Here is a 14,966-nt window from a genome sequence, read left to right as displayed (position 1 = left end):
TAAATTGAAAAGAGAATGTACAAAACGTGCAGCGCCATCTTTCTATCCTTGAAGGCACATACAGAAAACACTGATGAAGGTCGTTCTACAACAGCTCGTCACCAAAACTCCATTTTGTTACCATGAAAAACACCATAAAGTGCATGCGCGAAAACGCGTATGACGTCAAAAACGTCACAGGGTATAAATACCAAGCCCCTCCCATTCCAGTTCATTCCTGGATTTGTTCTGAGGTGAGTAACGTCGAAAGAAATACTGCTAGTTTTTGAACAAAAACGACTGCGCAATTATTTATTTTAATCATAATCCATCATAACAAAGCTATTTTAAGATTAAGGTGTGTATGAACACACGAAGAAAACAAGTGAATGTATCTTAAATGTATTTTTCGTTTTGTTTGCTCTTTTTTTCCCCTTCAGGTATTTTGAAGGAAGAGTGGCCGTCGAGGACTTTGAACATTTATTCAAAAAAAACATTTTTTTTCTTCAAGTAATGGACATTTGATTACTATTTTTGCCTCCAGTTTGTTCCAGAGGGAAAAGCTAGTTTTTAGCTGCCACAACCCCGCCCATAAACCAGTTTGTTCCAGCCATAGATTGTTAACGTTATAAAAACATGACGGTTAACGATATAAAACTGATGTAACAAGAGATCTGTTGCTGTAAAGCACAATATACAGTAGTAATATAGCTACTCGAGACGCTGAAGTATTTATAGTAAGTGTTTATTTTCAAAGCAATCTGAACCTAAATTCACGAAATTATTAATTGTTTAGTCGTAGATTAAATGTGAAGTGTGCTAGTTGTTCTCCGTACGTGGTTAGCTATTTTTTTGTAGTTCAAATGCAGCGAAGGCTAACGATAGTTTATGAGCTCACACAGGAAAGTGCAGAGTGGAAACGCTCCGGTTCTTTGTGTGTGAGACTGATACAAATCAACTAACACATGTTTTAAGTTAATCATAAGCAATCTACTCATAAAGATTGCCGTAGGAAATATTTTTTTGCCTATGAATCTGGATGGTTTTTTTATCTACTAAATAGGGGAGAGATCCTTGGAATTTACACCTACCGCAATCTATACATAAAGATTGCTTAGATTGAAGATTACGGACTTTTGGTAGTTTGCGACACTTAACGTTGTATCGTCGATCTAGTTAGAGCAGGAAATACATTCCCCAGGTGTACGATATGTATACGGCAATCTAAGGATAAAGATTGCCTTATTGAAATGCGCAAGGGAGGGAAACGTCCATTCGAAATATTACAAAAGGCAGACTGGTGGTGTCGGAATTACATCAAAATGGCGGGCTTGTTGTCGTTTGTCCTTGCAGAACATGCAGCCATAATGGCTACTGTGTTTATATGGAGCGACAGTCATGTGTTTGGCTTCCCAGAATAGCGGAACGACGTTCTTCTCGCGGTGTCCTTATCGCATGTGTAGCCGTTACAGCTATAGATACCTTCTCGTTTTTTGTCAATTGTTAATTATTATCCGGCCGTGCAAATGTGATAGTATGCTAGCTGTGTTGTGGCCGGGTTAGCTGGCATACATTGTTCTTTATGTTCAGCCACGAAGCAGTTAACAAAAGAGGGCAGGGCCTAGATGGATTGTCCGTGTATAACGGGTTAGTTTTCCCCCTTTAACGGCGAACTCCCCTAGCCTGAACTCGGTCATTGAACGGGATCTTTATTCTGGTGGTATGGTAGGGCGTGCATTGCAATGACATGCCATTTGTCATAAAGGGCTCCCAGCTGCGTGATATTTAATTATATAACCGGCATTAACGTGGTGCGTTTGTAAGGCATATACAGTTTCAGTAATTTGATTATCTACAGGCTTTCCCTCCATTATTTTCTATTTGTGACAAGTAATTTATTTTAGGAATATCTGCTTGGCATAGGCTACAAACAGCAGTAACATTGACCCCATAGGACAAAAGTGTTTATTTTATATAATAATGATTGTCAACCAGGGTTAAAACTAATATGTCAACAAAAATGGTTTGCTATTTATTGGCAGGGGTTTGAGCAAGTGTGACAAGTATTTGTTACGTTGTAGCTAAATGATAACATGTGATATCCCCTTTTCAACTGCATTGCTATATATTTGAGTAAATACAGCAAAGCAATTGTGTGTGTGTATGAATATTAATTTACATGACTTCTCCCCCATTGAATTATTCTTTAATAGGCTGTCTTATCAATAACTTCATTCTATTGACTGTGTGCGTGTGTAACAGTTGTGACATTTTCAGGGGTTGTGTGTTATTTCCCGTGTTGTGGAGTTCTGAGACTATATAAAACTTCTACTACAGTTAATCGGGTAAGACCAAACTGATTTCCTCACATGGCATTTCAAAATGAAATACTCAGATATTATCCAAGCAATACCTGGATGCAGTAATTCAAAGTATATAATGAATAGTCATAACCATATTATAATGACTTAAAATATTAACATGATAAGTGTTCAGTTATGCACTGAACAATGAGGAAAATGCATGCAGAAGTCCCGCCCCTGCTGTTATGTTTTACGCATAGTTTGGGTTTGAGCAAGGCTAAGTAAAAATTATATTTTACTGCATTGGTTTAATAGGTTAGTGGAGATTTGACTTATTTTTTTTTATACGTAAATTATCCATCTATAGTCACTGGATCCTCAACTGAGGTCGGTCTACTAGGGTTCTCTTTTTATATGGCACAGTAATATGACGTCGGTATTTTCCGTTAACTATTCTTGTTTTAACCACCCACCTGTACTTGTGAGCCAATCTCCTGCTCAGCTTAAGTATACCTTTCAAATATATTCATAGCCAAATTAAATTACTTTCTTTTGGTGAATTTGACATTTTTAAATATATTTGTATAAATTTGCTTTGATACATGTATTCATTAATTTGTACTTTGAAATGTGTGGATTTCTTTAGTCTACATTTGCATGGAGGTGTAGTGCTTGTTGTACATTTGATACAATTTGTAATTCCTTGTACGAAGCTATAGGTGGCAGTAAATGCTAAAACATTCATCCACTGCTCCATGGGGGGAGACCATTGAGCCAAGGGGGTTGTCATTGGTTATGCTTCAGTTGAAACATTCCCTTTATTTTAATGTTAATCATAGGCAATTAACATAGTCCTGTACACTTTAAGGGATGTATGTGCGAGGTCAACCACTTACAAAAACAATACTTATAATATCAATTCAAATAACCTCAATATTACTTTCAAAATAATTATTTATACTTACAAACACACACAAAAGTTAAATATGTTCCTTAGATAACTGAAATTAATAGTACTATGCATTTCTTAGAATAGGCTTCTTCTGCGCTCTGTTCAACCAACTGTATTCCTTGGAGTTCCCGTGCTACCTGAGACTACTGGTAAAGTGACTGCACCCTTCTCTATCAGTGAAGGAGCTGGTCAGTCATTCCAACCACCAGTTTAGTGCACCGCAAGCCTGAAACAATACCTGTAGACTTTCAGTTTGAGGGCCTTCCTTGTGTATGTGTGCTTCAGTGTTTAGCTTCCAATATGTGTCTTATTAGTAAAGGGGGAAGCTACTCATGGTATTTTCCACCCACCCACACAACGTAGACTAGCTTCCTCTGTTACCAGAACATCATCAGTAACGTATTCTAGCTTCTATAGCTCTCGTCACCATTGACATTCAATAGGTAATTTCTCTGAGACTAGAACAGTACAAATGGCAGGTTGACAAAGCTGCTCCTCGGCCCAATGACTAATTTCCCCTCCACTGTAGCTTGTAGGTTTACTGGTTGTTTCCTCATATCCAAGCCTAATCACTCATCTGTTTTTAATTTGCACTTACCATGAACTTGTTTATGTGTACATATTATGAAGGCAATCATGAGTGGAAGGTTTTGTTGAAACTTCTTTTGTAATGTTTTAATAATCTGAATAAAGCATAGCTACTTCAATGTATTGCGCCGGCCTTGGGGGAAGTCCACATGAACCTATTCTAAACTACAGCCCAACCTGTCATTTTCCCATAATGTGTGGTGTTGAACTGACTCCTTGCATATTTTCTCTCTCTCTGTTATATTGAATTACTGACATAGAAAATGAACTAGCAGCATGGCCTATAAGCAGTCTTTGTATTAGCCTCTACCCTGCTGTCTTAGGGGAATCCTCCCGGAGCTGCTGGGAGAACAGGGACAGTAGGCCCTGTCAGTCATTACCTCTTCTCCCTCAGCTATGGGAATAACCCCACAGAACAGACCAATCCATCCCTCCGGAGAAAATGAAATGCACATTTTTTTTAAAGAATGAGGCAACACATCAGTGAGTCATGGTGTTCACTAGTACATAATTTGGAATGCGAAGGCAGCACCTTGGCTGGGGGGTTAGTTGGGACTGTCACTGCCCTCCTTTTCCTTGTTTTCACAGATTTCAGTGTAGCTGAAGATCTAGCAATGTGGATATTTTTGAAGTAGACCTCGGCCCACTGTGATGTTGCTCTCGGCTTTGTAGCTAGAAGGAAACAGTACAAACTGCAGTATGGATTTCAGCCTTGGTCAGTCGTGTGGTAGAGTGATGTTTAGAGATGTCTTATGGTTTAGTACCTAGGTTGAATTGTCTGTAAGCCGTTCGTTTTTGCAGGATTTAGAGATGAACGTATGGTGTCAGTTCCAAGGATCCCTCCCAAAACAAAGTCAAATCTGACATGCCTGGATGCAGTTCAGTGCAAACATCACTTTAGCAGCACATTGAAAAAGAATATAACAATAACTGTTTAGTAAGCGCCAGAGTTATATGATTTGATGATATCCTGTAAAGTATGTTTGTCTCTTCCTCTGAGCAGAGATGGCGGTGGGCCCGGTGGACCCCAGGGAGGTCCTGAAGGGAGTAGAGAACCTGCTGGGGAAAGATGGAGAGCTCCGCAGCCTGGAGGGTGTCCCCAAAGTTTTCAGGTAATTAACATACTGCCATTTTTTTACTTTTATGATGTGCTTTCGAACTTGTATAACATTTTTCCAGCTTTTACTGTTTAGTGTTTTTCATGAATTATTTTTTACATTATTTTGAGTTGCCAGTGTAGACCGTAATGGTAGCATTCTTGTTCTGACCATTGGTTTTCTTGGTCTTTTCTCCACAGTCTCATGAAGGGCTCTCACAAGATGGTGAGCAGGTGTATGTACCTGAATATCCTACTGCAGACCAAGTCCCATGACATTCTCAACCGGTAAGATCTACTCCCATTTTATGTCATCTATTGTTTAGTAACTTGTTTAGTAACTTCACTAGGGAGTTTTCTGCCACTGTGCTACTGCTTGTTCTTTGGGGGGTTGGGGGTCTAGGCCGGATTACTGTAAAGCGCTTTGTGAAAATGGGCCATTAAGATTCAATTTGATTGACTCTTCCATCCCTTCATCCAGGTTTATCCGAGTGGGAGGCTACAAGCTGCTGAACGCGTGGCTGACCTACTCCAAATCTAGCAACAACACCCCCCTGTTACAGCTCATCCTGCTAACGCTGCAGAAACTGCCCCTCACTGTAGACCACCTGAAACAGAACAACACTGCCAAGCTGGTCAAGCAGCTCAGCAAGACTGGAGAGACTGAGGGTATGTTTTTAAACAACTTCCATTTATCTTGCGTGCCAACCCTCTTCAATACACTGAGCTGACTAAATAGACCTCTATGAGGAAATAGTTTAGCATTTTATTTGTAACTCACTTTCTCACAAACCAAAAGTTAATGATACAGTTCCTAGTGGTGGTATCTGTGCATTAGATGTACATTTTTTTTATGATCGTGTCTGAGGTTGATTTGCAACTAATGTTGTCTCTGTCTCTCAGAGCTGAGGAAGCTGTCTGCTGGGCTGGTGGATGGCTGGATGGCTACCATCCGTTCCCAGAGTGTCTCCGCCACCTCGCCTGCAGGTAACGACTACTCTCCTATCCCCCGTTCCCTCATTTTCACTTGCTTCCTCTCGTTAACTCTCCTCTCCCCTGTAATCTCAGTTTACATAACACCCTCTTTCTCTCTCAGATAAGAAACGGAAGAAGGAGGAGGGGAAAGTGCCAGTCCGAGAGGTGAAGGCGGCTGATGGAGGGAAGGCAGCAGAGGAGGAGAGGAAGAGGGAGAAGCCCAAAGCTCACGCTCCCAGCCATGCTAAGATCCGCTCCATAGGTAGACTACGCTCCCTTCACCACCATCTTGTCAAACTACACGCACACCCTGTCCTCAGTTTAATTTACAAAATATGATTCTGTGTGTAAGGTTGTCCTTTGATAAAAGACAAGCAACAGTAATATGCAAATTAAGAAGTAATTGAGTTTCTGGCTGTAGGGATGATGCTCCTGCTGTTGCAAAAGTGCTGGATGTTGGACTATATAATATCCTGATCTGACCCTGTCCTGTTTGTTGTTGTCCAGGCCTGGAGATGGATGCTCCCTCCCCTGTCCCAGTCAAGAAGCCCCCCGTGCCCCTCCAGCTGGGAGACAAGTACAACATCAAACCATCCCAAGTCCTCAAGAGACCCAGGTAACCTACACTTCAGACAGTAATAACAGCTTTGTTCATATTGTGTATATTCATCGTCCTTCTGCGTTTTACCAGGCAATAACAGGATCAAAAAATTGCCTAACCAAAACATAAAACACTGCTCAGTGCTTCCCCCTAGGTGCTTAATGAGAGTATTGACTAAACCTGTCTTTGGCAAATGTATTTGCCATTTGTAATGAATATATTGGAACTATTACTCACTGAACCTCTCCCATGTATCTCTCTCTACCAGTTTGGGTCATATGGAGTCAAATTTAACATGTTTCTCTTGTCTTTCTCTCTACCAGTTTTGGTCCTCTGGACCCTCCCCCTGTGGAGAAGAAGTATAAACCCCTCAACACCACTCCTAACCACACCAAGGAGATCAAGGTGAAGATCATCCCGGCACAACGTAAGACCTCAACAGAAATCGGTATGTACTTATGGACCCCTTTACTGCATGTACAGTAGTAGATTAGACCTAACCCCTCAACATGGAGAAGATTAGACCTAACCCCTCAACATGGAGAAGATTAGACCTAACCCCTCAACATGGAGAAGATTAGACCTAACCCCTCAACATGGAGAAGATTAGACCTAACCCCTCAACATGGAGAATATATCAGGGTTGAGGTCAATTCCTTTTCAATTCAGGGAGTTACGTGAAATTCCAAGTATCCTAAGTACTTGTCTATGAGAACTTTTTGGAATTTGTTTACTTCCTGAGTTGACTGGATTGAAATTGAATTGACCTCCTCAACGCTGGTAGATACCCACACACTGCTGTAAATGTTCCACTACTGGAAGGTCTTCAAGACTGAAACATTGCAGTAAACTAAGAGAGCATACAAACTGTTTCAGAGCATAAACAAACATTTGTTTCTTTCACATGACATGTTGTTTTGCACCCTACCCCTGAGAAAATAGTGTGATGTGTGTAGTACACACTTTGAAACCCATCTCCCCCTCAACAAAACCTGCATTATTTTGACTGTTAGTGACATGACTAAGGTACCCTCCTCTCTCTGCAGCCCTTGAGGGTACAGGCTTCCTGGATGCCCTAAACTCCGCCCCTGTTTCTCTCATCAAGATCAAGAAGAAGAAAGGAAGGGAAGGGAGAGACCCCAAAGCTGTCTCTCCCACGTCAAACAAGGTAAACACATAACTTCCTGACCAGACAGACAGCACAGACTACTCTCTCTGCTATTCTGACTCTACACCTGAATCTTTGGGAAGGCCGTGCAAATGGAATTGAGTATTCACCCATCTCTCTCTCTTTACATCCCTCCTGTCAGCCGTGTCCATTCGAGGGTAAACCTCACTATCCTTCACCTCAGGGTGGCACCAAGCCCTCGTCCCCAGAGACCCAGGTGGCCTCCACCACCCCTCCCCACGAGGTCCCAGTAGACCTGGAGCAACCCGGCACGCCCGTGCCCGCCGACGACCCAGAGGCCATGGACACGGGCAGCGAGAAGCCCAGCGCCCTGGCTGAACCCCGCGGCGAAGAGGAGGGTCAGCTGACCAAGAAGGGCAAGAAGAAGAAGAGCGTGCGCTGGGCCGAGGAGGAGCAGCTCACACAGTACTTCTACTTCGACCTGGACGAGACCGAGAGAGGTGAGAGAACAAAAACTAACGGTAACTTCAATTCAATTTTTTCGGTCGGTGTTGTGTGTAATTGCACGTTAAACTGTGGTTGTATAGTCAAACTAGATAGCCAACAGCCCAGTAAAGACATGCTCAACACTTTACATTTGACTTTTCTGTTAAATTTAGTCTTTTGGCAGGGATGTGACCTCCCCCCCCCCCCCCTGCTTTCCTGTTATTTATCTTCGAAAAATACCTAAATACCTATTCCCTTGTCAAAATCCAGCTTTTTCTGCTTTTCTATCTTGTCGTGATCACATCCCTGTTGTGTGCCATGGCTAACCTTCTCATTCTGCACCTCTCTCCTTCCTCCTGTTCCTTCTATCCCCCTCTCCAGTCAACGTCAACAAGGTCAAGGACTTTGGCGAGGCGGCGAAGCGCGAGATGATGATGGACCGCCACACGTTTGAGATGGCGAGGCGCCTGTCCCATGACTCCATGGAGGAGCGCGTCCCCTGGAGCCCACCGAGGCCCCTGGCCCTCACCGGCCCCCTGGTCAACGCTGGTGCCAATAGCACAGAGAGACTCACACAGAGGGACCGCGAGACGGGCATCCTGCAGGAGATCTTCCTCACCAAGGAGAGGTACGGATTCACACACACCTTGGATCTCTATAGCCTAGTGGGTTACCAGGTGCTCAAAATGCCTCACATTCTATTGCGGAAACTCACCTTCTGTTTCTTCTCCTCAGTGTTCCTGACAGCCCCCATGAACCAGAGCCTGAGGCCTACGAACCCATGCCTCCACGCCTCATACCCCTGGACGAGGTGGGATATACCCTTTTCTGTCAATCACTTTGGTGCCGTTTGAAAGATGTGTTCAACTAAAATGAATGAACAACCAAATGTTTTGAACATAAAATAGGAAACATTACAAGTGTTATCAGTTTTGAATCTGAAAAAAGTGCTAAAGTCCTGTAATGCATAAAGACAACGCTCAATGCTCCAAACATCCTCTGTGTCCAGTGAACTAACTCCCTCTCTTCTCCAGGACTCGACCATGGTGGATGACGGCTACATGGAGCCCATGGACACGTCGTCCCAGCCTGGCTCTGGCGTGGGCCCCGGGGGGGTGGAGGGCTCCAAGCTGCCCCCTGTCCTCGCCAACCTCATGGGCAACCTGGGGGCCAACAACCTTTTGAGTAACCTAGGCAACATTGCCCAGGGCACGCCTGGTGCCCCCGCTAACCCCTCCGTCAACGTACAGGAGTTACTCACCTCCATCATGGTAAGTGATATAGCATGAACTAATCCTGTTTTTGTAACCCTGCCATTATGTAATCTCATTGAGAAACTTTATGATTGGAGGATTTCAAGTATTAATGTGTTTACCGTAACTGTTTTAAAACGGACCTTCTGGAACCCCCGGAAAAGCCCTGTAACCAGTGTATCTGTGATGTTTACTTTAGTCTGTCATGATTTGGCTTAACCCCTCCCTCCCCTGTAGGGAGCTAGTGGTGGCCAGTCTACTGAGGACCTGATCAAGCAGCCAGACTTCTCTGAGAAGATCAAACAGCTGCTGGGCTCTCTACAGCAGACCCAGAACCAGGGCCCCCCCACCGGACCCCCGCCCGGAGGTACACACAAACCTTTACAACACACACACACACACATAAGCACACACAGACCCCCCTACACAACACACTATTGATCATAGTCTGCTGCTGGAAAAAGGTATGTGTTATGGCTTTACACCCCCTGCTATATTGTGGATAAAGAGTTACCTGTCTAACAGAACATACAGGGTGTTCTTTAATGGAAGCCTCTCCAACATAATCCAGGTACAGTCAGGAATTCCCCAGGGCAGCTGTCTAGGTCTCTTTTTTCAATCTTTACTAACGACATTTGAGTAAAGGCAGTGTGTCTGTTTGTGGATGACTCAACACTATACACCTCAGCTACTACAGGGACTGAAATGACTGCAACAACGAGCTGCAGTTAGTTTCAGAATGGGTGGCAAGGAATAAGTTTAAATATTTCAAACTAAAAGCATTGTATTTGGGACAAATAATTTACTAAATCTTGTCATGAATAATGTGGTAATTGAGCAAGTTGAGGAGACAACTGCTTGGTGTAACACTAGATTGTAAACTGCCATGGTCAAAATATATTGATACAACAGTAGCTAAGATGGGGAGAAGTCTGTCTATAATAAAGCGCTGCTCTGCCTTCTTAACAACACTATCAACAAGGCAGGTCCTGCAGGCCCTAGTTTTGTCGTACCTGGACTACTGTTCAGTCGTGTGGTCAGGTGCCACAAATAGAGACTTGCAATTGACTCAGAACAAGGAAGCGCGGCTGGCCCTTGGATGTACACAGAGAGCTAACATTAATCATATGCATGTAAATCTCTCGTGGCTCAAAGTGGAGGAGAGATTGACTTCATCACTACTTTTATTTATGAGAGATATTGACATGTTGAATGCAGCTGTCTGTCTAAACTACTGGCGCACAGCTCAGACACCCATGCATACCCCACAAAACATCCCACAAGAGGTCTCGTCACAGTCCAGAACAGACTACGGGATGCGCACAGTACTGCATAGTCATGACTACATGAAACTCTTTTCCACGTCAAGTAACTCACGCCAGCAGTAAAATGAGATGTAAAAAGCAGATAAAAAATACACCTTTTGGAACAGCAGGGACTGTGAAGCAACACAAACACAGGCACAGACACATGCATACACACACACAATAACAAACGGACTATACACACACGTACACATTGATTTTGTGTTGTAGATATGCCTGAGGGTACACACTTAATACGTTGTGAAATCTGTTGTGAATGTACTGTAATGTATAACTGCCTTAATTGTCCTGGACCCCAGGAATAGTAGCTGCTGCCTTGACAACAGCTAATAGGGATCCATAATAAATACACACCTTCCTCTCTCTAGTTCTAACACACAAAAAAATATTCTTACATTTCCTCCTACTCTTAACTGTATATCATGATATGCACACTAGAATGGTTGTTAAAGTATGTCTTTCCTCCACAGTGAGCCAGGGCCTGTTGGGCCACGGTCCAGGCATGAACAACATGCCCAACATGGGCATGCCTATGAACGGAGTGGGGTACCCTCCTGCAGGCAAGCCCCTGGGCCCCGGAGGCCCCCACTATAACCATCCTCCGCCCCCACACAACCATGGACCCCCTGGCTTCAACGCCAACCCCCGCATGATGGGCCCCCCGCCACCCCAGGGCCACGGAGGAGACAACAGCAACTACTGGGGGGACGACTCGATGAGGGGGGGCCCACACCGGGGCGGAGGGGGCCACTTCCACCGAGGGGGCCGAGGGAGAGGAGGGGAACAGGTGGGCTTCAGAGGGAGAGGACGAGGGGGGCCTAGAGGAGGACACAACATGGGAGGTGAGTTGACTTAGAAAGGGAATGTTCCTTCTACAAATGTTGTTTCTTTTAGACATATAGGGCCAGTCTGAAACACCTCCCTGTGTTGCCCATGTAGGACTCTGCCCCACTATCGTGCAATAAAAGTAAAGACGAAGTTGATTTCCGTTTCCCATCTTCTAGCCTTGATGCAGTCAGTACAGACATATGGTTTGCCTTGGCTAGTTGTATACTAACTCTGTTCTTTTCTCTCTCCTCTCAGACATGTCCAAGAGGCCAGTGTGTCGCCACTTCATGATGAAAGGAAACTGCCGTTACGAGAGCAACTGTGCTTTCTACCACCCTGGCGTCAACGGTCCTCCCCTGCCCCCCAACCACCCCGCCCACAACCAGTACAATGACCATGGACCCCAACACGGGCACTAGACCACCAACACACCTCGAACACAAAGACATGACAATACCCTGATACTACCACTAGGTGGCAGAACTCCGAATTCATGAGCTGCTGGTTTAGTTTCACCACTGGAACAGAGAGACAGACAGCCCACCAGGCTAGAAAGAGAGTCGAATGTGACCATCAATGTGAGAGACAGACAAGGCTGTGTCCTGCAGCCTTAACAGCTGCTCTGGTCTGGTTATCTCAATGTGATTTTTCTGCAGGTCTGTTGAAGAAGCAGTTCCACTACTGTTCTCCTACTGTGTGACTGGGACTTTGATATGAAGGCTCACCAGTAGCAGAGGAAGATACTGAATATAGAGGGCAGAATCAGACATTTATCTACTACTTCCTCTTCCTCTCTCCCCACACCAACCCAATATATCCCCCAAGAAATTCTCGACTTCATACGTCCATTTTTGTTTGCCCTGCTCGCTCAAACTCCCTTGATCAGGGACAGAGGACATTGCTTGTACACCAGAATACACAGACGCTCATGCCCTGGCTTTGTAAAAGTATAGGTACTGCTATAGCTGTGAGATGATCATTTAGTATGTTTGTTTAAATGTTTTATTGTGATCATTTTTAACACAGTTGCTTCAGGTTGATGAAGATGTACAGTAACCAGACACTATGACCACTATGACTTATGGTTGCGGTCTGTCACTTTCCCATATAGCCTATCAGCCAGCCTTGTCTAATGCACTTGTCTCTACATCTTTGTCTGCTACTTCAATGAGCACTGAGCTAAGAGGTCAGCAATGAAGATGGCAAATCAATAGAAACATCTCCAGGATCTCCCAAGTATTGAGTTGGACTTCTTGAAGCTAAATTACTCTAACATCATTCTGTTCTGTAGTTGTGTAGCGTCACTCCTGCCCTGGCTGTGCCTATTGGACCATGTTCCCCTGACAGACAGGATCTTTAGCTAACCGTCAGCTCCAGAATGAGTCTAAGCCCCACCCTCCCTCCTGAATGACAATGTAGTGCTGTGGTCCCCTGAGTTTTCAAACTGTAGTCAGAAAGACGTGGCCAAATTACAATGGTCAGTACACCATTTTAAAACATATTTACGGCCAAGTGGCATGCAAGAAAGACATGCCACTTTTTCTACCGTAGCATTTCAACAGAAAACAAGACAATGAATGTGAAGTCGACCAAATAATTGTAACATTGTTTGATGTTGTTTGCCAACTTCCCCATAGGCAAGAGAGTTATCAGTTAGGAAGCACTTTAAGAGGAAAGATGAGGGCCAAATCCAAGTTGTTTCCACCAGGCAGCCTGACTGACAGGACAGGACCCACCACGCTGCTTGTTCTACTACTATCTAGCTCCTGTTCTAGAAAGGTCTGCCTCAAACAGTTCCCCTCAAGATCAAATGAACGAAACAGTATTAAGAAAGCGTTTAACTGAAACACCCATAGATGAATGCCTACGCACTGAACGAACAAACGTGTTGCGTTTTCTGATAGTGAGTACTAGTGGTCAGCCTATCACAGGAGAGGGGAACAACAGGAAAAAGCATTGCTTGATTTGACTGAGCCTTTTAACTAGAAGAGTACATTATAGTGAATGATGTTCTGGTCTAATGGAAGCCTGTGATTTTTATATTTCAACAACTGTATAACCTGTACCACCAGGAGTATATATCTCTTCCATGTGACAAAAACGATGGTTGGATGCCCTGTGGCAGACACACAGTCCCCTTTTATAGAAGTGCTTCTTCACACACAGGCCTGTATTAGCTTGTATGGGCTTCAGTGTTCTGTCAGTGTTCTGTCCAACGGGGTCAAACTAAGGAATCATTCTCTGGGTCAACTAATTCAAAGTGTTTTCTGTGAAAACCGTGACCTTCATGTCTCTTGTGGGACTATAATTATGTCAAGTTTTGTTTTGGGTTGGATTTATTGCATTTTTATTTTGATACGATACTGATGAGTTGGATCTCTCCAATTAGGTCCAAGTTTTTGTTAAATTCTTGTATCCATTTATTTTGTACATGTATTAATAAATGTCCTAAAATGAATGTATCCGCGTTGTCTCTGCTGCTGTACTGTTTGTTGCTACTTGGCTACGTGCCAAACTTTTAATAACCATTTAATCAAGAATCTGCTATTAACAAATCTATCACTGGCTTGGTTTTGTTCTCGCTCTACGTTTTTTATTAAACTTTCTCACCCGGACAGTTTCTGGGCGTGTTTCTACAGAAACAGCTAAGTAGTGACATTAACGCAATGCCATTACTTACAATCGCTGTACTCACAATATGCAGGAGAACTATCGCCTTATGGGTGAGGGTAAACCGAGTTGCAAACCCAATTTCAGACGCAATCGTTTGGAAAGGATGAAACCGCGTCTGTGCCACCAGAGAGTACAGAAAGTAGAAAGTGTGCAGGCCAGGTGGCAGGCTGTCTGCTGCTCGCACAGTCAGTGTAGTCAGCTTAGTTTCCCCCATTGAGACTGTCTGTGCCTCAATCTAGGTCGTGAAAAATATAAACATGATAGTGTTTGCTTTAGCAATCTCACTGAAAATAATTTTTGAAAGATACTGTAATAATGCCTCAACTCAAAATAGGACTATTTCATGTTAGATCCCTCTTCCAAGGCAGTCATAGTCAATTAACTAATCACTGATCATAGCCTTGATGTGATTGGCCCGACTGAAACAAGGCTAAAGCCTAATGAATTTACTAAATTAAATGAGGCCTCTCCTCCAGTGACCATATCTCTATCCGCATCCCGCAAAAGCAGAAGAGATTCTAAAAATGTTTTGCTGCAAATTTTAATGTATATAAAAACTACAAATATATATGTTTTACTCTTTTGAGTTTCTAGTCATGAAGTCTATGCAGCCTACCCAAGCACTTTATAGGTACTGTTTACAGGCCTCCTGGGCCGTATACGGCGTTCCCTGAATTTCTACCGGACCTTGTAGTCATGGCAGATAATATTATCATTTTTGGTGACTCCACATGGAGAAGTTCACAGACCCACTCCAAAAGTCTTTCTGAGCTATCAT

General features: G+C 43.6%; 1 protein-coding gene across 4 annotated transcripts; it reads left to right on the top strand.

Annotated features, from left to right (window-relative positions):
* The first annotated feature begins 173 nt into the window (after window positions 1–173).
* On the top strand, window positions 174–13,973 carry LOC109903466 (serine/threonine-protein phosphatase 1 regulatory subunit 10). Of its 4 annotated transcripts, none has more exons than XM_020500205.1 (17): window positions 174–233; window positions 420–716; window positions 4,826–4,934; window positions 5,120–5,206; window positions 5,400–5,587; window positions 5,822–5,905; window positions 6,015–6,155; window positions 6,401–6,509; window positions 6,818–6,942; window positions 7,541–7,662; window positions 7,805–8,144; window positions 8,491–8,737; window positions 8,845–8,920; window positions 9,144–9,380; window positions 9,600–9,729; window positions 11,158–11,529; window positions 11,771–13,973. In XM_020500205.1, exons 3-17 carry the CDS (start codon window positions 4,828–4,830, stop codon window positions 11,932–11,934), a joined length of 2,529 nt encoding a protein of 842 aa, XP_020355794.1. In that variant the 5' UTR covers window positions 174–233; window positions 420–716; window positions 4,826–4,827; the 3' UTR covers window positions 11,935–13,973. The 4 variants fall into 4 exon arrangements, with proteins under 4 accessions (XP_020355794.1, XP_031644653.1, XP_031644654.1 ...); XM_031788793.1 differs by having other exon boundaries at window positions 420–2,324; XM_031788794.1 differs by having other exon boundaries at window positions 7,805–8,123; window positions 11,771–13,970.
* Window positions 13,974–14,966: the final 993 nt, after the last annotated feature.

This window comes from Oncorhynchus kisutch, linkage group LG14 (genome assembly GCF_002021735.2).
Source record: "Oncorhynchus kisutch isolate 150728-3 linkage group LG14, Okis_V2, whole genome shotgun sequence".
Classification (NCBI taxonomy): Eukaryota; Metazoa; Chordata; class Actinopteri; order Salmoniformes; family Salmonidae; genus Oncorhynchus; species Oncorhynchus kisutch.
This window is presented reverse-complemented; position numbering and strand designations above follow the sequence as displayed.